Below are 25,825 nucleotides of genomic sequence, written 5' to 3'. Positions count from 1 at the left end.
TGCTCTATCGACTAAGCCATCGGACCAACCCTGTCTTTTTCCGAAGTCGTCGAAATCCGGTGCTTGGGAGGTGACTTGCGGCGTCAGAAACTGACGAAAAAGGTGTCCTTTAACATTGGCATGATACGCAGCCAGTTGCTGATATAGTATAACAGCACTTGTTGGCGGCGGGGGAAACACAGCAGGACAAGAACGAAAGTTAAGGCGGCAAAACAGAGGAGGGTAGTCTGGAGGGGTGGTGGATGGGGCCAACAAACACCGACTTTCAGCCAGGAGAGCGTCCCGTAAGATTATAAAGCTAAACCCTGTTCTTTATTCCTAAATCCAACCACCTGTTAGTTGCAGAAGAAATAAAAATGTCAATTTGCGTTGTTGTACCGACGTAATACTTTTATTTTGAAAGAGACTGTATGTGAACGGTAAATTTCCTGTGAAAACAGAAGTGTATTTTGAAAGAAGACAATGCATGTAACAGGCAAAACTTGACACGGCGTCCCAGATCGTCAACAACCAATGCACCCAAGGTACCTTGCATGTCGTATGTCAAGGTGGAAAGTCCATGACCTAACGTCAATATGTGATGAGGACAGATTTATCTTTTGTTGTATATCTTCAAGTTGAGGGGAGGTACTTTGTATAAGCCTGTGACTTCTCAACCTCTCCTGACACGTCTTATTTTTCATTATCAGGACTTTATGCTGTTTTACATGTTTGCAAATCAAATAAAAATACCTCCACTTTTGTCTCATGTATACCCGCCTGAGTTTCCTCTCTGTGTATTGCTGTTATGCAAGCCACCCACTCACTGCAGTCTGCAGCAATGAGCTCAGCACTTTTACCAGGAGAGATTTTATACACACCACAATGCAGTAGCCCCATAATTCAGGGCTGGTGTGCGTCAGGTCAAATAAGACTCAGAACAGCCTTACCCCCTCTCTTTTCATGCTTTCATGCGCTCTCAAACACAGCGGGAATGCCAGAGGAGCTCAGCTGACCTTTCAGACTGGGAGTGGGAGTGGGGCAGGAAGTTGGAGCAGGGAGAAAGAAAAGAGTTTTGGAGGGAATCATTGGAAAAATCTCATTGAAGCACAGAGACTGTACAGTGTTTGAGCATAGACTGCTCATTCCCTGAGTGCCTGCATACGAATTATCCACAAACAGCACTCTTCACTAGTTAAACTGTGAAATAAATGTGGGGTTTTTTTTTTTCCACAAGTGACTCATGGAGACAACAGTTTCTGGATATAGTCCCGTTTTGAGTGAGCGGCGATAACAGGCTGCGATGTAACCACTCTGGGCGATTATACACCGTCAATGTACGTCCACTACAAGTGCTTGTTTTTGCCACTGACAGACTGTTACCATAAGTGTCTGACAACATTATGGAAAGGATCCCTACAGAGAAAGACCTTTTTTTTAAAGAGTAAGATCCTTTTTGTTTAACTAGAAACAGCCCTGACATTGCAATCCCCAAACCCACCAGACTCCATTTAAAAAAGCAGTAATTTTAGTGTGTATAGAGCCAGCATATTTTCATGTCTAACTGGGTGAATTTAGGGTTTATTTCAATCAAACCAGAGTTGGTGATTGTTAGAACAGTGGAAAGATGAACCATGACAACTTTTGTGAGTTTTATTTTGTTTCTGTCGACTTTGAATAAAGTGTGTTTTACAGTGATAAAATACCTGTTTATTTAAATGGAGTCTGGTTGGTTTGACGATAGCAATTTCAGGTTTCTGGTTAAACAAAAAGGATCTTACCCTCTAAAAAATAAGTCTATCTGTGTAGGGATCCTTTCCATAAATTGTCAGACACTTATAATAACAATCTGAGCCTATCAGCGTCAAAAACAAGCACTTTCAGTGGATATAAATTGACGGCGCACAATTGCCCTGTAATGTTACATTGCAGCCTGTGTTGCATCTGACTGCTGCAGCGCTTTTACTCAATACTGGACCAGTTTCAAAAGTTGCTGTCTCTGTTAGTCGCTTTGACACTAAAACGTGAAAATAGGGTCCAGGATGAAAAAGTCACAGTTACTCTTTAACTATTTTTCCTATACCTTAAACACTGAATATAAGACGTATTAAGATCTGTCACTCAAGTAAACTCAATAATACAATAACCTTTAGGTACCAAATGTAAAAGCACTTGTATTATATATGACATTATTGGAGGTGGCACGATGGTGCAGTGGTTAGCATTTACACCAGGGTTCAGGTCCGGGTCCTTAAATTCAGTTGATTTATCTCTTCCAACATGTTCAAAGCTGTTTGTGTCTGCAGAAATACTGAGAAACAAACATGCAGGGTTGCTCTCTCTTTGATTTCTACCAGCTCCCGCTTATCTCACTCATCACTATGCTGACAATATTTTCACATTAACATCTACAGAGCACTGATGGGTTTCAGCATCGCAGCATATAATACGGCTGTGAGCAGCAGTCAAACAGCTCTAATTATCTTTTCTGCATCGATAACATGTAAATTGCCCATTAATATACTCTAATAGCTGGAGACGCATAGCACACCAGCAGACTCTACACCGTTACACTTGCAACGGCAATACATCCAACTGCAGGTGGAGGACAGGATGTCAGTAATGAGAAACGATGTGCGATGGATGCTTAAAAAAAGTAGCTAGTGCAGGCTGAGGTAACTTTACAACTCGCACATGCTACTGTTGGCTTTGTGGTTGCCTCACAGTTCACTTCAGGTCACGTCCCAGCAGGATCTTTCCCCTCAACAACCACAATACTTTGCTTTACATAGTCTGCAACTAATTTGGATCCTTCTGAATATGGAAACACTTGAGCATGTGTGTGTATTTGCACGAGTATTTGAGGCCAGTTTCATGTACAGAATCCATTTATTTTTTGCAAGACGTGCATTAATTATCAAATACTTTCAGTCCCAAAACACCTATTATTCCTTTTCATTTCAACACAGTGCAAAACAACGCAGAGAATGTATCTGAAACACTCATAATCAAATGGCACAATACAGATGTCATGCATGCACAGTGTCAGCCGTACCTTAGAGTTGAAAACGATGATGACACAAGACTATAAACCGCTGGTGGGAGGTATTTACGCCCTAATAATTAAAGTTAATACACAGTAGGAACGTGATCTTTATCGTGATACGTGTCGAGGTGTTTCCCTGTCGACCTCGCGGTAATAACAGCTTACTGTTTCTCACGGGGCACATCATGATTTACATGGTACAAAAGAGACCTTGTACGGAGCAGAGAGGGCAGCCTGTGGAAAAATCACAAGTTGTTCCAAGACGCTTTGAAGTCCTGGACAACTTCTTGAATTATCCAATTTCTCCAAGCGCTTGCAGCCAAACCGGGCTGTCGTCACGAACACCTCTAAAGTTAATTTATAACTCGTGAAATGATATTTGGCCGGCGACCCTCCACAGCTCGGGAATGAGAAGAAGAAAGTGTTTGCGCTGTAAATACAGCCGCGCAATTATTTAAAGCGTATGTAGCAAAATGTGCACGCCATGATTTGGTACCGAGAGAATTAAATACTGTTCAGTGACGTTCTTTGTGAGAGCAGGGGTGGCAGCTTATATACAGAGAAAACAGAAAATAATACTGAACATTTTGAGTTCAAGACAAAAGGAAACATTAGCAGATGTTAATGTTTCTTCCAGTGTAGGCTTCACAGTAGTCTTATACATTTAGAGTTGATCCCTGTCTGGCTTTTTGAGACATTTTTTAGCTATTGTGAAAATTTTAAACGAGTGGACAGACAGTAGAGTCTCTGCCGCGTCCTCACAGCGTACTCCACCATGATTTTTATTTCACCCAAAGTCTCTTACTCTTAAGAACACTAATAACTAAAGTGATGATTTGATTTCTTCTCTGGAAACATGATCAGCTCCAGTTTCGCACAGTCTTGGTCATACAACCGCAAATCTATCCCCAACTATTTTTTTTCTTGGTGTAACTCTTCGTCCGCTATCAGGCTTCTCTCCTCTCAGGAAAGATGTTCAGTCCCAGCTCCACCAGCGCCCCCAGCAACATGGTCCACAGTGGTATGCACACAAACGTCAGCTTAACGTCCGCGAGCTTCTCCAGCTTGGCGCACAACGTCAGGCAGAAGCCCAGCTTGAGCAGCATGGCTGTCAGATACCAGGCGCGCAGACGCAGGTCCGGGGAGCCGTTGCGCGGGTCATACCCGGGTTTGCAGCGGCCTGCCATCTTGATGGCGAGCATGAGGATGAGGATGCCGTCGAATACCCAGACTGGGAGGAAGATGAGGAACCAGTTCCACTGCACCTGGAGGGAGCAAAGGGAAGAAATGTATCATGGGTACATTCCAAAGTGCATACTTCTTTGCTTTTACTTAGGTAGGTGCTGCAGCTGCTCTTTAAAAGTAAGCACTGTTGCATGCAGTATGCACACATGGACATAGCTTGTCATAACATGTGCTGAACTTTGACCACCTTTCTCATATATCCATTACCTTAGAGATAAAATAAAACGCTGCCAGAGATGGAGGTCAATCCAGAGAGCTCTGCCATTGTTACTTTTGGATGTTTGTAGTTTTAAATTACAACTACACAGATTGTAGATTCTAACATATTCACAAAGGTGAAATTACATCTGCATTTCTCTGTCATTATTTTCAGTTATGTCCTTTTGTTTTTGGTAATCTTTATGAAGATAATGCTAATATTAATATTCAACTGCTCATCAGTTACTTGAATCCGCTGTCATCTGTCAATGCTACTTCTAACAGCTGTCAATCAGCTGTCATCTCCCTGCAGTTCAGCTGATGGGACGTATTTCCGCTGTGCAGAGGAGTATGGGTCAGAATAGCCAGAAAAGCATGCTGGCTTGCACGCTGCAAAACTACGGCCAGATGTAGTAGAAGATCCTGGTATTTCCGGCACACTGCATTTGACATACTATGTATTGGAATGCTAACTGTGCATTCCAATACCCATACTACCATACTATATAGTATGCCAGAAAATAAGTCTTAGTATGTCCCAATACATAGTAGGTGAAATTCAGAGTGCCAAAAACACCAGGGTGTTCTACTACATCTGGACCGATTTAGCAGTATGTAAGCCAGCATGCTTTTCTGGCCATTCTGACCCACAATCCTCTGTGCAGCGGAAGATACCTCACCTCGACTGAGTCACAAACAGATAACAGGAATACTGATTGTTTAAGTGAACGAAATAATCATAAATATTACAAACAATAACAGGGCATAGCTATAAAAATAACAATGACAGAACTGCATTTTCACTGTCACAAATATAATATATCCTCCTGAGACTGTGTCCTCATATGAGGACATCACATTTTGGGTCTACTCTATCTTATACTTCATTCTGCTGAACTAAGACCTGTTGTCCTCATTCGTGGACACTTTTTGTGCCAGTGGCAGTAAGACCACAATACACTAATCCATGTAAAAACAAGATGGCAGCCATCTCTGCCAAGTCAGTCTGCAGCTGATCCTGACACAAAAGTGGACAAGGTCCAAAACCTGATCACATTTTATGATTGAAACTTGTTTATTTATGATTAATAATGTTTATAGTTTGATATGGCAACAAATTTTACCTATTTTAGCAACGGTAACAAGATAAGACACTGTTAATTAGGAAGTACTCGTTTGAGGACATTGTGACTTCATTATCGTTGACAGTGTTGAGGTTTTTTTTTACACTTACCGGGTCCTACTGATCCCAAATAGCTAGGAGAAAATAAGAATGCACACCAAACAAAAGTTCAGATCTCAGTAGGATATCAAAATCAACAACCTGTGCAGCTATAACTTTAAAGTTTAACTACAGACATTGCAAAGTAGCAGCAGCAGATCTCTCCAGATTGATCTACGTCTTTGGTGAACTCGGTGAGTGGATTTTATCTCCAAGATGATGGATATAAAAGCAAGAGGGTCAAAGTTCAGGGTGTAATGTTATGATACAGTAGCACATCCTGATTGTGTGCATACTGCATGCAACAGCGCATACTTTTTAAGGACAGCTGCCGACTGTTAGTAAAAAGAAAAAATATGCAATTAGGAACCACTACATAAATCAGTGTGGTGGGTCAATTTCTAGCCTGGGTTTAAAGTCTTGAGGGTAAAATGGAGTTGATGACATACAAATACATTTCAGCAACTAAACACACCAAGGATTTAAAGTAAATGGACAATGAGGCTGTCTATTGAAATGAAACCTTTACCTTCCCGTCCAGTTTCAGTACCAGCATGATGAGGAAGACCAGGGTGAAGACCCAGGTCAGCAAAACCCTCTGAGCCAGAGACATCTCACTGACTGCAGACAGATCAGAGGAGGACACACACAAACATCCATCAGAGACACAATCAGACACTCCTAATTATGATGACTGTTAGGTCTGTGGTGTATTACAGCAAGGAAACCTACACATAAGACACAGCAACATCACAATGGCTGCAAACAGCTCTTTAAAACATGTTCTTGTTAACCACATCAAACAACATGTCACTTTCACAGCTAGAATCAACTGTGTATTAATAATGTCCATTCATCTTTGCAGTTAGCTTATGTTACAGTGACAGCTAGCTTTTATAGCTTTATAGCATTAAGCTAGCCGGTAGGTGTTTTACGTAAGACAACATTTGACTTACTTCAGTGTAGTTTTACATAAGTGTCCGGCATTCTCGTCTCCCCTGTGTGGCACACACCGTGTCTCATAACGTTTCTGATAATAATTCACACCATTATGAACAGTCGTGTCCGTTAACGGCGGCAGACAGACGGAGGGATTCTTGGTCCGTTATATGAGTATGTCCCGCCCATCTCAAACGCTGATTGGCTCTGAGTTTGCTACGTCTTTTTGGTTGCATGTCCATCATGTTACCGTAAAGTTGTTGCAAACGCGCAGGATGCGTGTAGTGGGTTTTAACGTCCACTAGAGGTAGGTAAAGTTCTTTCTGTTTAAATCAGTGGTTGTGTTTATAGTCGATTTACTTTGCTGCTACGTAAAACAGCAACATTTTCTTGTTATATTTTGACGCATTTTGGTCGAATTGTTATCTAGAGTGACACGCACGTGCGCGTTTCCTTTCGCTTCTCTTTACCAACCGTCGGCGACGTACATTGGCTTTAAAAGCAACGGCGCGTATACACGGTGGTTTACGGGCAGGGAGCTGAAGTTGTATTTTTACAGTGAGCGGCTGAAAGGAAAAAGCTAATGCTTTAAACATCGGTGAGCAGACACTCAGCATCTCCTCCAGACTCTGGACAAGGTTGGCCAGCTCACTGCAGCATTAAATCACGTTTTGAAAGCACGGGTCGAGTCTGTGCGGGGACTGGGAGCCGCCGTCGCAGTCAAGGAGGTAAGACTGAGCGGCTGCTTGTTGTGTTTGGGCAGCATTGATGAGGGTTTTCGGAATTAGGGCCAGCTGTGTGGGCTCTTTGTGCCTGCCGGTAGCTTCACGCTAGCTTACTATGTAGCATGTCATGAGCTAGCAGCATGAAGAGGAGGAGGAGGAGGACAGTCTGTGTGAAGTGAACCATGAAGACTGTCTGAAAACACCGTGGCTGCATCTACACGGAGGCTAGCTACAAGATTAGCTGCCTTTAAACTGATTTACAGCGCTGCACAGGTCATGTCCTTTTTAGGAGTGAAAACACTGTAACCTTAACCCCGTACCATTTTTGCTGTAGTGTGACCTTACTGGCTCACTTGACAGTAATGTATTTTACTTTAAATCAATATTGTAGCCTCAACTAACCTCCACTTAAATCATACTAGAGCTGCAACTGCACATTGTTTCCATTAAAGGTCTCCCATGGTGTTTTGTAGCTGGGGTAGGCCACCTTGCCTAAAATCATAAAGCTGATTTAAATTATTTCACACATGACAAATGCAGTCTATTTAATGATTGCGACCTTTATGTACCTTAATGTAGCTTTGTCAGACTATTAAGGTAATCATCAGAGGTCACTATCCATGATCTATGCAAAGCATTGCATCACTGAAAGATGAATAATACCACTTAAATTGTCTCTGTACAGATTTGTAAGGTGGCATACCACCTCACCTTAACAATTATCCTGAAGGTCCGGGGGAAAGCCTGCCACAGATGAATCAGCCAGCTGGTTATTTTCTTAGCTATTTATTTGATCTGTAAAATGTCAGGAGATACAAAAGAAATAACCATCATTTCCAAGGAGCTGAGGGTGATGTGTTTTAACTCGTGTGCCTTGTGCAATTGACGCTCCAAAATCCAAAGTCAGATTTGCATAAAATAGGGCTTGGAGATATGAAGACAATCAGATATAAAAAACAAAGGAATACTTGCCACATCTATTTTCAAACAAGTGCGTAGGAGAGGAACGAGAAGACGCAGTCTGCTGCAACGGTTTGGTGACTAGACCTTCATCAGGCAAACAGTACGTTTTTGCAAGTTAGACAGTGTGCAGGAGTTTTCTACAAGTCCTACGAGACAATAAAATATCACACTATTAGAGAGCAAATACCTATACTGATTTTGCAACTATATTGTAGGGTTGATTCTTGGTGCTCTCACAAAATATTTCCATGAGGTTTTTAATAGATTTTAGGTTTATTTTATTTGATATGGACATCACAAATACATTGAGACTGTCCCAGTGGACAGACCAGATGCCTTTGCTTAGGTGTATGTAGCACACGTGCTAATTTTCAACACCAGTCCATAGGCGGCATTCTAAAAACACAAAGCATATAATTAACAAATGGGATAAAACAAACAGATGTTATGATTGGATAAACAGATGTTATGATTAGATAATCATCAGTAATGCGGACATAATGACTAAATGGGTAAAGGCAAACAATAGAGCAGCTAGAACAGTCTGGAAAGTCTTGCTGTACTCTTTTTAACTTTTTATTTATGAGTATTTTTTACATTGTCAGGAGTAAACAAACCACAATACAGAACAAACATATGAGGTCATGGGATGAATAGCGACTCAAGACAAATTTAGCATCTTTACAATGTAATGTCACACAGAGAACAGTCGTTATTAAGTGTCTGTCTCATTGGCTAAATAAATACACCATTTTTACCACCGTTTTTTTCCCAGTTCTTTTTGGAGTTGTATGGAGTGGGTCATCTGTTCGAGGAGATGTAGGTGTTTAACAGTACTAACAAAAAGGCCTGCAGTAGGACTGTTTTTTTGGAGCCAACATTTTGTAATGGCCTTTTTACTTGCTGCCAGCAAGATCTTCAATAGGTAAATGTCATCTTTACACAGTCCATCAGGAATATGACCAAAATAAAGAGATGTAAAGGTTGAGCTGATACTAAAACCTAGTATATTTGAAATTATTGTTCCTATGTCCTTCCAGAAGGTCTGAATAGAGGGATAGGTCCAAAAAACATGGGCATGATCCGCCATCATTTCTCCACATTCCCTCCAGCAAGTTGGCTGATTACCAATTTGTTTAGCCTTCTGTTTGGGAGTAAAATATTTACATGAGATTTTTGATACATAATAATCAGTAATGTGGATATAATGACCAAGTGGGTAAAGGCAAATAATAGAGCAGCTAGAACAGTCTGGTAAGCTCAGAAAATTACATCACTTTACTGTAATGCAACCTTTAAGAGCAGAGAGAGACAACACTTAAGATATTACAACATCCATAATCTAAGAGTATGCCCTGCCCTTTGCCAAGAAAACCAGCACAACTTTAATTTTTAGAGGCTGGAAATGCCATTTTGCTAAAATCCATACCATAAAAATGAATAACTGAAATGGTAGTAGTCAATTTTTTGTCAATAAACTAATGGATAATGGATATTTTGGGTCTAAATCCTTCTCTATGTCTTGAGATTCTGTCCTTCTCTGTATTGCTGTACTCCAGCCATTTCACTAGTTTTGTATTCTATTCTGTAACTAGTGTTGAACTTGTGTCTTCTTGAGGGAGATGTTTTAACTTGCTTGCCTCTTGCAATTGACACTCCAAAATCCACATTTGAAATTGCCTAAAGTAGGGCTGGGTGATGCGGAGACAATCAAGTATCACACTGCTTTAGAACAAATACCTTTATTGAATTTGTGACAATATAGTAGGGTTGACTACTGGTGCTCTCACAAAAAAAAAATTGCATCACTTTACTGTAATGCAGCCTTTAAAACCAGCGAAAGAGAATACTTAGGACACTGCTTCCCAACTGGTGGATCACGGGTCCATTCTAAATGAACGGCAAGTGACTTGTAAACGTGTCAAGTTTGTAAAAAGACACACTTTATTTTTAAGTACAGTAAATTTCCAGCACAGAGCTTTTATTATGAAGTGTTTTCTGCTATAGTGAGTGACTAGTGGTCAGCTACTTGACAGAGACAGCAAATTAGCTCAAAGACATGGCCAAGCACAGGTATTACGCTGAATGTATTAAACTGTGTGGACCTTGAACAAAATCTAAGACTATCTTATTTCATATTACAATATTGATATAATAAAATCCATATTTTCTCTGCCCTTTGCCAAGAAAACCAATAAATCTTGACATTTCAGAGGCTGGAAATGCCATTTTGCTCAAATCCGTACCATAAGAAATTAACCAATCATTGAAATACTGGTGTTCAGCTTTATGTCAGTCGACTAATGGATAATGGATGTTTCGGGTCTAAATTCAGTCGCACTCTGTCCTGCTGTACTCCAGTCATTTCACTTGTCTGTACTCTTGTATTCTGTTCTACAACCAGTGCTGGTCTTGTGTCCCTGGGGCTAGCAGTGAGGCGAAACTGTCACAGGCTTCAGCAGGCGGTCAGGCTCACAGTTTGGCAGGTCATCTGATTATCCAACACAGTTTGCCATCCAGCCGGCCTGTCTGTTCCACTGTCCAACAAACGCTGTCATCACTCGCCCAGATTTTCCACTGCAATCATAATTTGACCCCTAAATTAACCTTCCTCGCCACTCTGGCAGAGTCGTGTACAAATACATAACATTAACACACAGCCAGGAGAGTGAAATAAAGCTCTCTCAACTTGTTCATAAAATGTAGATTTTTTTTTTAAATAAATCAGAATATGTCCGTTCAGGCTGAAGAGGAGAAACAGATCAGGCTTACTCTGATGAGTAATCCTGTTATAAAACATGACAGTAGCAGAAACAACCATCTGCAGTCTGTCTGCTGTGTCAGCTGTTATACATGACTGTGCTTAGGCTGCAGCTAATGATTTAACGTGTGTTTCACCTGCAGGCAGTCAGGTATGCAGGTCAGCGCTGTGCAATGTGGAATTCTGTATTTCAAGACTTCAAGAAGTACCTTCACTACTGTTAAAAACACGTAGAACAAGCCTCTATTTGATTAAGGCTGTTTGCTTTGTGAATCCATTACTTTAACCTCTTGGGCAACTTTATAATGCTTTAATTCAGATAAACCTCCAACACATGAGATTAGAGATGGTTCTCAGTGAGGTATGAGATGCCACGAGGCACCCTTGAGCAAGGCACTTTCATGTAGCTCGGTGGCAAACGGCAGGAAGCTGTGGTTGCAGGAGCAAAAGTTTGCAAACAGTTCTGTGTTTGTTACTCGTTGATGGATGGGAGATGAGCGATGACGAATCACTGTAGCTGCGACTTGCATGTTGACAAGAGCGGTGTTGTGTTACATCTAGTGGGTGTCTTAAAAGCCTGGGATTCCCATCACCATCCTAACACACACCTGTGTGTATACACACCTGTGTGTATACACACACTGTGGACGGGACTACACAGCCTTAGAGGCATTGATTGATTGTCACTTAGCCAGTGTTAATTGTCAGTCAACAGAGCTGAGCAGCGGTCCTGCAGTGTTTACAAACCGGTCAGCTCAGTGTGTGTGTGTGTGTGTGTGTGTGTGTGTGTGTGTAATACTAGCATCCACAGACCCAGACTGCTGTCTATTGTCTGACCAGCGTGTCCCTTTCTGTGTCTTTGTGTTGCTTGTTGTCTCTGTCTCTCTCTCACACTTCTTCTCTTGTACTCGCTCTCTGTCTCTTTCTCTCTGTCTCGTTGACGATGCTTTGTGTAATTGTGCAGCTTGAATCCGCCTGCAGAGCTGGTTACATCACCAGCTGCAATGTCATTACATCACGACGCTCGACTGCCATATCATCTTATGTTAGAGCTGCAGAGAGAGCAGCCCGCGGGGCAGTGATATAATTCATAGAAATATAGCCGCCGCAGTATTGAGCGCGAGCAGAAAGGTCGCAGAGAAAGGTCAAGTGGCTGTGCAATTGCTCGGGAAGTGCTGCGTTACAAGCTCAGCTGTGTTGCAGCAGGCTGACAGGTCGAGTTAATGATAACGTGTTGCTAAATCAGGCATTGCTGCTTAGGTTAAGTCTATAAAATCAAGTGTTAGAGACAGGATGGGGAATCTAGCGCAGGTGCACTTTGACTCAGGTTTCCTGTGAATTGTAAATGCTTTTAAGTGGTTTAGACAAAGTAGTAGTAATAGCAGTAGTAACGTCATCCTTTAGATGTGGCACATGCACTCAGGTCTCTTAATTTTTGCTAATTAAAGCTCTGCTTTTGTGTAAGTTGGGTGGACCTTGGAATTACAACATAATTCACGAATAAGAATGAATGATAGTGGTATAATTTGACTCAAGAATTTGACCAACCGTCAATCAAACACAGTCTGTACGTGCCCACACAGTCCTGATAAGAAGTTTTAATCAGTCAAAATAATTCAAATCGTATGTGCCGATGTACCACAGATGCATAGTACCTTTTTATCTTTGATTTAATAGGGCTGATATTAGAATAAAAGTTGCCCAAATCAGCAGGTATTTTTCCCTCAACTTTAGTTTCATCATGTCAAATTTTTGTCATGCATTAAAGGTAGTAGGTAGATAGTTCAGCTCTTTCAAAGTGGTATTGTATGAGGTACTTATCCATAGTCAGTGTATCATATACAGTAGATGGCAGTGGGCATGTCTCCAGTTTAGAGAAGCAGACAGGAGTACCGCCACCAAAGCTAACCAATGTTCCGCTGTGGATGGGAACACTATGTTGAGAATATTTTCACCACTTTACTTAGACACAGTCAGCCCTTTATGACGGGAAAGCCGTTAACAGCTTCCATTTCCCATCTGTGTGGTCGTCAAAGCCGCCAGACTCCATTGACAAAACCAGTAATTTAAGCTTGCTGAACACAGGAGCTGCTGGTCTACTGGTGCCTCGATAACTGAGTTTGTTTGTGTTATCATGTGATTTTGGGCAATCTGAACTAACCCTTTGAAACATTAAAGTCACACAATAACACCAAAAATGAGCCAGTTTAAGGCAGCAGTGGACAAGCAGTTCTTGTGTTCAGTGTAGTGTACTAAAATAGTACTGCGGTACTAGAGTATTCCAAATGGTACTATACTGCATTTGGAAAATACCGGTACTTTGAAATTGATTCAATTCATTAATTTAGTTAATTTATTTTACTTATTTATGCACACAAATGCCTTTCTTGTTCCTATTGGAGCACAGATTGCACAAGTGGTGTGTATGACAACACCTGTATCAACATCCGCAGCTGGCGCACGTGAAAAAAGACAAGAGAAAGTCTGCCGCGCAAAGGGAGACAACACAAACTTGGTGGAACATTTGAGTTACCAAACCGTGACGTCCGTACCAAGGTACTTACCGAACCATGATTTTTTTTGGTACCGTTACACCCCTACTATTTATTGTTATAAAGGTTTGTATCCAAAAGGACTTTTCCTTAGGAAAAGTACCGAAGAGTATCGAAAAGTATCGAAATTCATATTGGTATTGGTACCGAAACAAAGATTTTGGTATCGTGACAACACTAGTTCAGTGATGTTAAATTACTGTTTCTCTCAATGGAGTCTGGCTTTGAAGAGAGCAAGATATAACTGCTTCAGTCCCCTGTTGGAAATTGCTGTCTTACAGCAAAGTAAAGTGTTAAAAAACACTTTAAATATAGTGTACACTTGAACTGATGTTAAATTTTTAGGTGGTTAAAGTATGTTTTGTTGCTGCCCCTGTCCACAGCAGTACATTTCAATAGCTTCACTGGCAGTATTCCTGTCTGCTTCTTCAAACTGGGGTTGTAGGTAATAGACTGACTATGGATAAGTACCTTATACAGCCCCTCTTCAAAAGATCTGAACTATCCCTTTAAACTGTATTGTAATTTTGAAAAATTCTGTCATCTGTCTACTTTTGCTCCACATACTACTCCAACTTCCCATTGCTTTCCACAGTGCAGTCTTCAAGTAGACGTCTAGTTCTTACCCTTTTGAGATGCCCTGAACCATCAGCATTCATCTGAGAGAAACTCTGTTACTGTAGAGTTTGTCAAAGGGGGACGCTGGTTGTAGTGAAACTGTCATAAAAAGAAGTCAACACTTGAATCCTTGTGAGTCAGTGACACTTAGTCATCCTTCAGTTTGACTAATAACCGTTGGTTTTCAGTTTGAGGTTTACCTGTTGACTGTAACTGTGATTTAACTTTCCAAAGAAAGGGATAGTCATCATGTGATTCACATGCTGCAGAGCTAATCATTTTGCAGAGCATCTTACTCCTGCGTCTCTCATTAAAGGCTGATTATAATGCCTGAGTAACATGCATTCAAATGGAAATGTCATTAGTTAATTCTGTGAAATTCTCTGACCGCAGAACGTTGATATAACTGTAGAGTTGACTGAGGGTCACACTGAGCCCTGAGGATAGATCCAGGAGACATTAGGACAGAGTCATTATCAGGAATCTAAAGGATATGTGATGGTGACAGAGACGACATGTTGGGGCTGATTATGAAGATGAGAGAGGGAGATGATAGTGATGATGATGGTGGTCGGCGTCCTGAGAATAGCTGCATTGTTTGAAAAGGTTGACTGTTGGGATTCTTCGCAGGCTGAAGTTATTCATTATTGTTTCTGAGAATTCATACTGTGTCTACAGGCTACCCGTATGTATGTGTGTGTGTGTGTGTGTGTGTGAAGCTCAGCAAGCTCATGCTGCTTTTAAGCCTCGCTGTGCAGCCTCATCACATGGACACCAGCCAAAGCCCAATTACACACACACACTGGAAACCCTTTCACACACAGAAATCAGATGTAGTTATTAGACTTACAGGCTTCATCAGTGTATGTGCGAGAGACAGAGACACACACACAGACACACACACACACACACACACACATACTGCTGCTGTTGCTTTGCATCTCAAATGTGATAATCCCAGACCCGGCAGTCTTGACCGTCTCTCCCTCTCCTTCTTTGTTTTCCAAATATCCAGCTCCTGTCCTGACTTGGCTGTGAGGACGAAACACCAGTCAGCTACACGCCCTGACAAGAGGTGAGTCCGGTGTGTGTTTTGAGTGTGTGTGTTTGTGTGTGTTTATTGTGTGTTTACTAGTTTACTACCCCCACCACCCCAACTCCACAGTCAGTTTTTGTTTGAGCGGGTGCTGAACGCCTCAGCAACCCTTGTTCAGTCGCTGTGGGGGTGTCAGCTGTACACACACACACACACACACACACACACACTAGTTCATGAGTACTGTTCATTATATCTGAGAGAGAAAGACGAATGGAAAAACAGGAGAATGTGAAAAAGGCCATACTTCCCCTCTGAGAAGAGGATGAGAGGCAAACACAGGTCTTTTTTTAGTGTGTGTGTGTCTGTGTGTGAAGCCAGTCAACAAGCAGCAGAAGCGTGTGTGTGTTGGTACAATTCAGTTCTTTCGGTTAGTCTGTGGTTACTGGTTTCCTATCAAACAAATGCGCACACACACACAGTTTCTCCATGTTCCTACATGTCAGTGAAATGCATTTTATTTTACTCTGGTGTTACAAATTTGACAGAATCTGCACGTCCGACACAAATACAAAATTATTTGACTCTGGATTAGATGGGAGATCTTAAACTGAGACATTTTGCATGGACATCTTTGGATTAGGATTTGGTTAAAGTGTCATTCATGATGCTCAGCCCAAATTGCTTCCTTTGTTTAAGGAACAATGTCCTACAGATCTTGACAAACCAAAATTACAAAAAGGTCTCCTGAAAAACACAGAAGTGTAGAGTCACAGACCTGTGTTTGCATGGTTACGCTACATTTCTGTTAACTATAGACACAGGCACATGTGATGGAAGAGGAAAGGTTGTGTTTGAGATTGAAGACAGTCCATTTCATGATGATTTAAGGTTTGCACTTCTTAGAAAAAGGTCCCTCATTTCCAACAAATTCCTCTAGATGACCAATTTATGAATGGAAAAAAAGTGCTGTGTTTCAGAAAGGGAACATTTATCCCAATTTCAACCCCGAATTAGTCGCCCCCGAGTCTAACTTTACAATCAGGCCACATTTCTGCCAAACTGGTCGTTGTTCCAAGTTCAGTTTCCGGGTGTCAAGACGCCTAATAAACTGCTTTTTGAACCATCAGTGATCTTACTGATAGGATGGATCTCTGGCATGTCAGGAATGTTGGTCGGCTCTGTTTTGAGGAGTTTGGGAGCTCTGCGCACTCACTTTTTTTCCTCATAACTACTGTCAAAACATTTGTTAAACAAAAGCTTGTTTTAATATTATTGGATCATCTTACATGTTGTAGCTGAGGCTGTGCTGTGCTTTGAAACTGAACCACACTGCAGAACAGACACCATGTTGTCTGCATCTTCCAGACATCTGCAGCTCCATATTTTGTGTCATCCTAGAATTGTACCAAGTACTACAACACTGCTCTTTCTCGTTTTATCTACTTTGTTAAGGATGTGGTTGTCTTGTTAGATTAAACTTTATTGGAATAGCCAGTGGACAAAATAAATTTGTGGGGACTGTGTTCATGTTCAGTGGTTGTGTCTGCTCTGCTTCATTTTTGTGAAGACAAAGTGTTTTGTTTGCAACGTGAGTAGGGCTGCAGCTGACCATAATGTTTGTCATTGACTTATCTGTAGGTAATGTTCTCAATTAATGGATTGTTTGCTCTACATGATATTGGAAAACAGTGAGAAAAGCCTGTTACAATGTCCTTGAGCCTAAAGTGACTTCATCAAATGTCTTGTTTTGTCCAACCAACATTTCCAAACCCAAAAATGTGAAATTCGCTATAATATAAGACCAAGAAAAGCAACCAATCGTCATGTTTTAGAACCTGGAAATATCACATTTTTGTAGGGCTGCCTAGTCGACCAACAGTTAGGGCCATTAGTCGACTAGTCGCCCGCATGTTTGCGATAATACTTTAATAATTAAATGATATAATTTGGGCTGGGCAACACAATGGTTTGAGTTGAAGGTGTGAGAAAGAATAGTATCAGTATAATTGTTAACACTGTGCAACATTACAGAGAAATACAAAAGCGTGCTAATGAACCTTCATTAATATAGGCCTATATTTTATCTACAAGTGCACGTCACACACTGAGCAAGCCGCCTGTTAATGACGCTGTGGGCTAATGGGCATGTAGCTACTTCCATGTTTCAGATGATACGTCATGTTTGTAGTTGACCAATGAAGATGAGTTTACATATCACCTTGGGTTCGTCCTTCACCTTCTCAAAATGATCCCACACTTTGGATTTCCTGCCCGACATGTTATTAACTAGCCTGTGGAATAACCGCAGGTACCAGCCCTGGAAATTACTGCTGAGCGTGGCCTCTTCCTGTGTCTGTCCTTTGAAGTTAAATTCCCACAAGGTCCATTCATATAGGTTTTGATTTATTTTGACAAGGCACAGCTCCAAATAGAGATTCACATTTGTTTTTTTGTTTTTCTGCGACTAAGTGACCAATTAAATCTTGCCGACTAATGACCTTTCTGGTCGACTAACGTTGGGCAGCCCTACATTTTTAGCATTTTCTACTTGGAATAATCGATGAATTGACTAACTGTTGCAGCTGTAAACATAATAGATGTTAAGAAGTTGTGTTCTTGTCTGTGGAATGCTTTGCTGTGCTATTACAACAGTGTTCTTGGTGTCTTGTAAGTCCATGGGGCCTGGGCATGTATGTGCATGACAGAGTAAATAAGTAATTAACTGTAGTGTGTGTGTGCGTGCGTGCATGTGTGTGTGCGTGTGTCGCGATATGATTAAGCCCTGTATAGGTCAAGCATAGTGTCATTTTGTGTCACTTGAGATTGTCAGGGATTCACCCTACATGTCGGAAAACATGATCCCCATCTCCCACCGCCCCTGTTTCACACAAACACACACTCTCAGAATCCCCCTGACACCGTGGATTGGGCCGCGTCATATTTCCTGTAGGCATGCATGCAAACAAGCACACACATGGACAGCACACACACACACACGTGCCCCCTCCAACCCCCCTCAGCCCAGCTCAGAGATGTAACCTGCACCCATCATGAAATATAGAGCACCCAGAGAGAGAGGGAGAGGCTCGTGTTACACATCACGAGTTACCAGACTCATGAAGGAGGTCTCCTCTTGTGCTCATGTTTTCATTAGACGTCCCAGAGAAACCTGATAGAAAACCAGCTGTAATAAGCAAGAGAAATTGTCTGTTCTCTGCTGTCCCATTGATTTTTGTCTGTCCATTCAAGAAGCACTACTCTGTCATTTATCCGTCTAAAACAGCTTTGTGGTCACCTCTGATGGAGATCAGAGCCTGAGGACTTTTCTGCAGTATTGCTTCATGCTCAGTTTCCATCTAAACTTGTCTGACTGCCACGTCCTGCTTTTTCATGCCAAAATTAGCAGCTTCCGTGAATAAACAAGCAAAGATAATTTGTTTTCCACGAGTGAATCTGTTTAAAAAGCCTTCTGTTTTTCAGTTTTGTTATGCTTGTCTCATAGCCCACATTGATGATTTTCACTCGAGCCTGAGTGGAGGCTCTCGGCAGATAGCAAGACATTTTCACAGCTTTCTAAGCTTTCCCTGGCTTCCATATAGAAAGCACGCCTGTCACATGAAGCCTCTCACCACCCTAAATTTAAAACCTAACGTCAAAGTTTATCCAGCTTGTAAATCCTCTGATATTGCCGCAGCCGATGGAGGGATGAAGGAGCGTACACAGTTACACATCACGAGGTTTAGGAATCATACACTGCACTGAACTTGAGGTAGAAACTGTGTCGTACTTTCAAGCGGTCATGAACGTTGATGCTCGAGACAAAACTCGTCTGTTGGATTGTGGTTTGAAAGCATTTTATCAAATCATGTCAGGAATCCAGTAACAAATCCACTTTCTTATTGAAAACCCTCCCGATGCCTTATCAAATCTATTAAGTTTAGCTTTTAATAATTTAAAGTGATAATGCTATAAAGAGGTTTCCCCAAGGAAATGGTCAGCGCCCTCACTTTGGGGCAGATTTGGGTTGGATCTGTGGTTGTGTATCAGCGCGGCCACATCTCTGACTCCTGCATCTGTCTTTATGACGTGTGCAATCATCTTTCCCTTTTCCCAATATTGCAACATCCTGCTCTGATTGTTCGATGTAATCAATCAGTCACCTGACAGATCCCGATGACGATGGTTTAAACAGTCACTTCAGTCATTAAAGAAATTGCTGTGTGATGGAGCACCACTACTCATTTCCGCCAGAGCTTTATAAGCCCTATATTATATTTTATTAAATTGTAAGTCCTTCTGACATCAGTGGAGGTGCTCTTGATTTCAATGCTGTGGTAAACCCTGTCTAGGTAACGTAATGTTTAGGTACTAAAACCTAAGCTCAGGCTTTGCCAGTTGGATTGCCATTTATAGTAAATTGTGCTTTTCTAATAAGGAAGAGAGAGGACATAAAATATTTAATAAGAGATTTAAATCAGAGCTTCACAAATGAGGTATTTTAACAGCTTGGAACAGAGTGCAAAATGTAACCGGTTATTGGAACCCAACCTTAGTCATTTGCAATAATGTGAGACATTAAGAATTGAAAGAGAAAGAGCATGTGTACGAGAGCAAAAGAGAGTAGCTGTAAGGTGTCAGATTAAAAAGTCTGGCAAGCGTGGCGGGTTGCATAACCAATTACATTAAATCTAATGAGAACCATTATAAAAACACACACACGCACGACTTCCAAATACACACCCACTCTCCATTAGACACACTCACAAACACACTCACCACACCCTCATTTCCAACAGTCATTTTGCTGTAGTGATTTTGTGTGATTGTGTTTGTGTGCCTGGTTTCTGGAAAGTACCAGTAGACACAGAGTTTAAGATGGTTATTTTTATGACTCTGTGCCAGTCTTGGTTGCCCACCTTGAAACTGTGGTGATTAGCCATGTTTCCATAAATGCATTTTTATGTGCATTTCCAAGTATTGAAATAGAAAAGCCCAGCCCTCACCTATGGTCTTGAGCTTTGGGTAGTGACCGAATGGATACAAGCGGCAGAATGAGTTTCTTCAGAACGGTGTCTGGCCTCAGCCTTAGAGATTGGGTAAGGAGCTCGGACATCCAGAGGAAGCTAGGAGTAGAGCCACTAATCCTTTGGTTGAAAGGGGTCAGTTGAGGTGGTTCGGGCATCTGATCAGGATGCCTCCTGGGCGCCTCCCATTAGAGATGTTCTGGGCATGTCCCACTGGTAGGAGGCCCGGGGCACACCCAGAACATGCCAGAGGGATTGCATATCTCATCTGGCCTGGGAATGCCTTGGGGTTCCCCAGGAGGAGCTGGAAAGCATTTCTGGGGAGAGGGACATCTGGAATACCGTGACCTGGCTTCAGATAAGTGGTTGAAAATGGATGGATGGATGGATGGCATTAGAAAAGCTGGATGGAAACGGCAAATTTCAACAATAGATCACCAGTTTTGCAAAAAGTTTCTGTGCTTGCTTTTTGCCTTTGTCCAAAGATAGTTGATGCCCTAAATAGGGTATGGAAACGTCTTTGCCTAAGTTCTGACATAGCAAACATGTAACTCACAAGACTGACCTTAATCACCTTTATTGGCTCAGCATGTGAACACATACCAGGAATGTGAGTTTTTTGTTTCTCTCAATGAACTTAGACACTAACAGTAATACAGCAGAATAAGAACAACAAAGCTTAACAAAGTACAGTCAAATCAAGTTTACATTTACCCTTCTGAGACCCTTTGTCCTCATATGAGGACATCACATTTTGGGTTTACTTGACTTAGACCTTTTGTCCTTGTTCGTGGACACTTTTTTGTGCCATCTAGTGATAGTAAGACCATAATATAATAGTCCATGTAAAAACAAGATGGCAGCCATCTCTGCCAAGTCAGTCTGAAGCTGATCCCGACACAAAAGTGGACAAGGTCCGAAACCTGATCACATTGTATGGTTGAAACTTGTTTATTTATGATTGATAATGTTTGTAGTTTGATAGGGCAACAGGCTAAGACACTGTTAATTAGGAAGTGCTGGCATTAAGACATTGGGACTTCATTATCGTCTCATTTGAGGACATTGGGACTTAATTATCATTGACAATGTTTAGCTTTTTATTGTTATTTGGTCCTACTGATCCCAAATAGCTAGGAGAAATGAAAAATGCATACCAAACAAAAGTTCAGGTCTCAGGAGGATATATCCCTAAATCGCATGTCAAAAACTTGCCTCAAGGGGCTTCAAAATCTGCAAGACATCCTGTATGCCCTCGACCCTCGATTCTGATGAGGAACAATTTCCATTAATGGGCAAAATGGAGGAAATCTCAGAGCAACAGAGGAGGGGTCTCTTTCCCAGGATAGATGTGCAATAGATGTGGTATGTACAGAATAGACCAACATTGTGGTATACAGTCCTGATGACAAAATTACAGATAGATTGTAAGTATATATGAAGAAGGATCTGGGAAGAGCAACCCCAGGTCTCGCCAGACAGACATGATCCACACAGCCTCCTCTCCACCATCGAGACCTGGAAGAAGACGGACTAAAAACTCAAAACAACAAAGCTCAAGCACATCATTAACACAGGACGTAAAAAATACAAACACCTAGAGGGAGAAAAAGACAAAGAGAAAATGCACAAAAGGAATTACAGAGGAAAAAAGGAGAGGCCAAACTGCAACTTGATGGGCTGGCTGAGGCACACAACCCTCAGGCGGTCATATTGGTTTCAGTTATAGCTATTTTTTTAATTACGCAACTGGGTTGCCACTTTGGACTCTAACGCCACATCGAGTTTGCTAATGACGCAGCTGTGGTGGGCCTGATCACAGGTAACAGTGAAAAGGCCTACCTGAAGGAGGTAGAGAACCTGACCCATGGTTGTGAGGACAAAAACCTGCTACTGAAAGTCAGCAAGACTAAGGCTACATCCACACTAATGTGTTTTAGTTTGAAAACTCATAACCTTCACTACATGTACACCTTGAGGCAGCAACTCAGTGCATTTAGGCATGTAGACATGGTCAAGACGACCTGCTGAAGTTCAAACTGAGCATCAGAATGGGGAAGAAAGGTGATTTTAAGTGACTTTGAACGTGGCATGGTTGTTGGTGCCAGAAACTGCTGATATACTGGGATTCTCACCCACAGCCATCTCTAGGGTTTACAGAGGATGGTACCAGAAGAGGAAAAACCCAGTGAGCAGCAGTTCTCTGGGTGAAAATGCCTTGTTGATGCCAGAGGTCAGAGGAGAATGGCCAGACTGGTTCAAGATGATAGAAAGGCAACAGTAACTCAAATAACCACTGGTTACAACCAAGGTCTGCAGAAGACCATCTCTGAACCAACAACATGTCCAACCTTGAAGCAGATGGGCTACAGCAGCAGAAGACCACACCAGGTGCCACTCCTGTCAGCTAACAACAGGAAACTGAGGCTACAGTTCACACAGGCTCACCAAAACTGGACAGTAGAAGATTGGAAAAACGTTGCCTGGTCTGATGAGTCTGGATTTCTGCTGCAGCATTCAGATGGTAGGGTCAGAATTTGGCGTCATGGATCCATCCTGCCTTGTATCAACGGTTCAGGCTGGTGGTGGTGTAATGGTGTGGGGGATGTTTTCTTGGCACACTTTGGGCCCCTTAGTACCAACTGAGCATGGTTTAAACACCACAGCCTACCTGAGTATTGTTGCTGACCGTGTCCATCCCTTTATGACCACAGTGTACCCATCTTCTGATGGCTACTTCCAGCAGGATAACGCACCATGTCACAAAGCTCAAATCATCTCAAACTGGTTTCTTGAACACAACAATGAGTTCACTGTACTCCAATGGCCTCCACAGTCACCAGATCTCAATCCAGTAGAGCACCTTTGGGATGTGGTGGAACGGGAGATTTGCATCATGGATGTGCAGCCGACAAATCTGCAGCAACTGTGTGATGCTATCATGTCAATATGGACCAAAATGTCTGAGGAATGTTTCCAGCACCTTGTTGAAGCTATGACACCAAGAATTAAGGCAGCTCTGAAGGCAAAAGGGGGTCCAACCTGGTACTAGCAAGGTGTACCTAATAAAGTGATCGATGAGTGTAAATGAGATTGTTTTAAAATGAAAATGTATTGCTGTGGATGTTGCTAAGGATGCCACAAGCCACACACCCACTCACACCCACATAGCATTTAAAACTCTTCTTTAAAACCTTCTTCTGCCATTCATACATTCATACAGTGGCTGCAAGAGACATATGGCTAATTACACTCAACCATTTCCTGCTTACACAAAGACACACATGCCTGTACACACACTCTCTGTCTCTCACACACACACAGTCACAGGCACAAAAAGAGCCCTCATATAAACTGGCCTACATAATACACGCTGTCTAACTTGACCACTGTCCCTCTGTCTTTCTGTAAATGGGTCAGTTCAGACAGACTACTGGTCAGACAGACTTGGCAAGCCTGATGGCTGCAGGACCTGTGTGTGTGTATTCATGAGTTTGTGTGTGTGTGTGAGCGCTTGTTGAATTCTTTGAGAGCTTTGTAATGGGGTGGGTTTGTGAATGAAGCTTTCTTGTTGACACGACTTTACAGAGTTACTGGTATGAAAATGAGCTGGAGAAAGATGAACAAATACAAGCACATCAGAAACTTTAAAGCGAATGATTTTTGGAATCAGAAATGTCGCCTCAAATCTCAGAGTTTCACAGAAAGAACACCCTGCCCTTGACAGTATATGTATATTCTGGTCACAGGATTCATAGACATAGAGAAAATAAAACAGCTGTGTGTGCGTCTGTTGTCTAGGCTCTGTTCCCTAAATACTCTTTAGTAAACCACAGTGTATTTTGGGAACGCTGTGAATGTGCGGTTTCGGAAAAAAGTGCGTTAGGAAAGAGAACTCACCCAGCCTTTTTTCTCCTTGTTATGTTTTCCAGCATAAATAATAACCCCGCAGTTTACAGCTAATCCTGTGTTTGAAGCCGTATTAGGCAATAGTATGTGTCTGCGTGTGTGTTTTTGACTGATAATGTGTGTGAATCAGTGCTGGCATCCCACTGAGGTATGATGAGGGGATTTTGAGGCTTTGAACAGGGAGGATCTGCCTGCTTTTCCTTATCGCTGCCTCTGCATGGGCAGGATTTGAAGTCTTAAAGCGGTCTGAGAGTCTTTGACAGTTAAAAACAGAAAACACGGCTGTTTGCGGTCCACCTCCACTAATGACGGGGTGTCGTTCCCATCAGTTTGTCTGTCTGGATACGTTTCTGTTATTGTTCTCTCTGGTCGTGCTTACGATTGTTGCTTTGTGGTTGTGCAATCTGACACTTTGTCATTTGTTCAAAACAGGAGATGGTTGCAGTTGTTGCCCTGGAAGCCAAATAATCTTTATTGTGGACTTCTGTGTTTGTCAAGCTGGACCAAATTTTCCCATGTTTTTATGTCCAAGTGACTAATGAGAATATTTTTTTTAACTGGTCCAGTATTCAGAGAGAGCACTGCAGCTGGCAGCGGCAAAATAGGCTGTAGTGTAACCACTCTGGGAATGTTTGCACTGTCAATTAATGTCCAATTGAGCCCCGTTTCTATTGAGCAGTAGGATACAGTTCACTACAGTACGCTTTTTTCGGTTTCTATTGTGAAAAGTTGTGGATGGTACCAATGGACCAGTTCTGTATCGTCCCCATTTTTGGTCCCCCCTCTGTTGGGGTACCTAGCACACAGATCTGGTGCTAAAAGGTGGAGCTGTGAACACTGCAGTCTGTTGATTGGTCAATAGAGGACGGTCACTCTGCTCAGGGCTGAGCTGTGGCTGGTTTTGAGGCTCATTTAACCACTGTTCATACTGTGGAGAGTTTTATTAGTAAACTGTAACTATAAAATGAAAGGATGTTTTGCTGCCTTTTGCAGCAGCTGGAGTCTGAGAAAAAATAACTTAATTCACTGGGCCGACTGCTGGTGACTTTTAAGGTGGAAGGTTTACTTGTAATGTTACTGAAAACATGAAGTGGAGATGTGAATCCATCAGCACGCCTTAAACTTCAATTTGACAACTTTGACCATTCCATTCGTTTACCGTCATCTCTTTTGGATGACATACACTTTAGTACTGAATGGATCTTCAAGCCTTTATATGTTAATTTCGATCAGGTTATGTTAACTGCATATATTCTAATCCTTGCAGAGCATTGTTCCTGTGGGCTCTGGCAACACTAAACCCCTGAGCTTGCCTGAGAAGGACTAAATGCACAAACTACCAGCTATTTTTAAATTTCCTTTGGAGGGAGACTCTCACTGCAGCCTGTTCTGTTTTGTTCTGAAAATGTCGGCATGCAACTCCGATCTGCGGACAATAAACGAGGTGCAGACTTTTCTCTGTGTCACCGGTGATAAGGAAATACAGCGAGTGCTTGATGGGGCAGTGAGTGACAACAACCCTGCCCACATTTAAGGCTACTGATTATGGTGGAAATGCTAAGCGGACCTAGGGTCTAGGTACCATGTCTGAAGGGATACTTTTGG

The 25,825-nt window shown here is 41.9% G+C and overlaps 2 protein-coding genes across 3 annotated transcripts in view; one reads left to right on the top strand and one right to left on the bottom strand.

Moving 5' to 3' along the window:
• Positions 1-2,849: 2,849 nt before the first annotated feature.
• Positions 2,850-6,823, bottom strand: LOC117249104 (transmembrane protein 60-like). Its single transcript, XM_033614495.2, has 3 exons — positions 6,647-6,823; positions 6,220-6,311; positions 2,850-4,290 (listed from the first exon to the last, which is right to left on the bottom strand). The coding sequence occupies exons 2-3, from the start codon at positions 6,301-6,303 to the stop codon at positions 3,973-3,975; spliced, it is 402 nt and encodes a 133-aa protein (XP_033470386.1). The 5' UTR covers positions 6,304-6,311; positions 6,647-6,823; the 3' UTR covers positions 2,850-3,972.
• Positions 6,824-7,218: 395 nt separating this feature from the next.
• LOC117249183 (protein PHTF2) overlaps positions 7,219-25,825 on the top strand; it is a 65,914-nt gene continuing 47,307 nt past the window's right edge. For both annotated transcript variants that reach the window (XM_078165508.1, XM_033614634.2), the window contains exons 1-2: positions 7,219-7,357; positions 15,264-15,323. The gene's annotated coding sequence lies outside the window, so the exon portion shown is untranslated. The remainder of the gene's footprint in view (positions 7,358-15,263; positions 15,324-25,825) is intronic.

The sequence above is a fragment of the Epinephelus lanceolatus genome, chromosome 23, assembly GCF_041903045.1.
Source record: "Epinephelus lanceolatus isolate andai-2023 chromosome 23, ASM4190304v1, whole genome shotgun sequence".
In the NCBI taxonomy this organism is placed as follows: domain Eukaryota; kingdom Metazoa; phylum Chordata; class Actinopteri; order Perciformes; family Serranidae; genus Epinephelus; species Epinephelus lanceolatus.
This window is presented reverse-complemented; position numbering and strand designations above follow the sequence as displayed.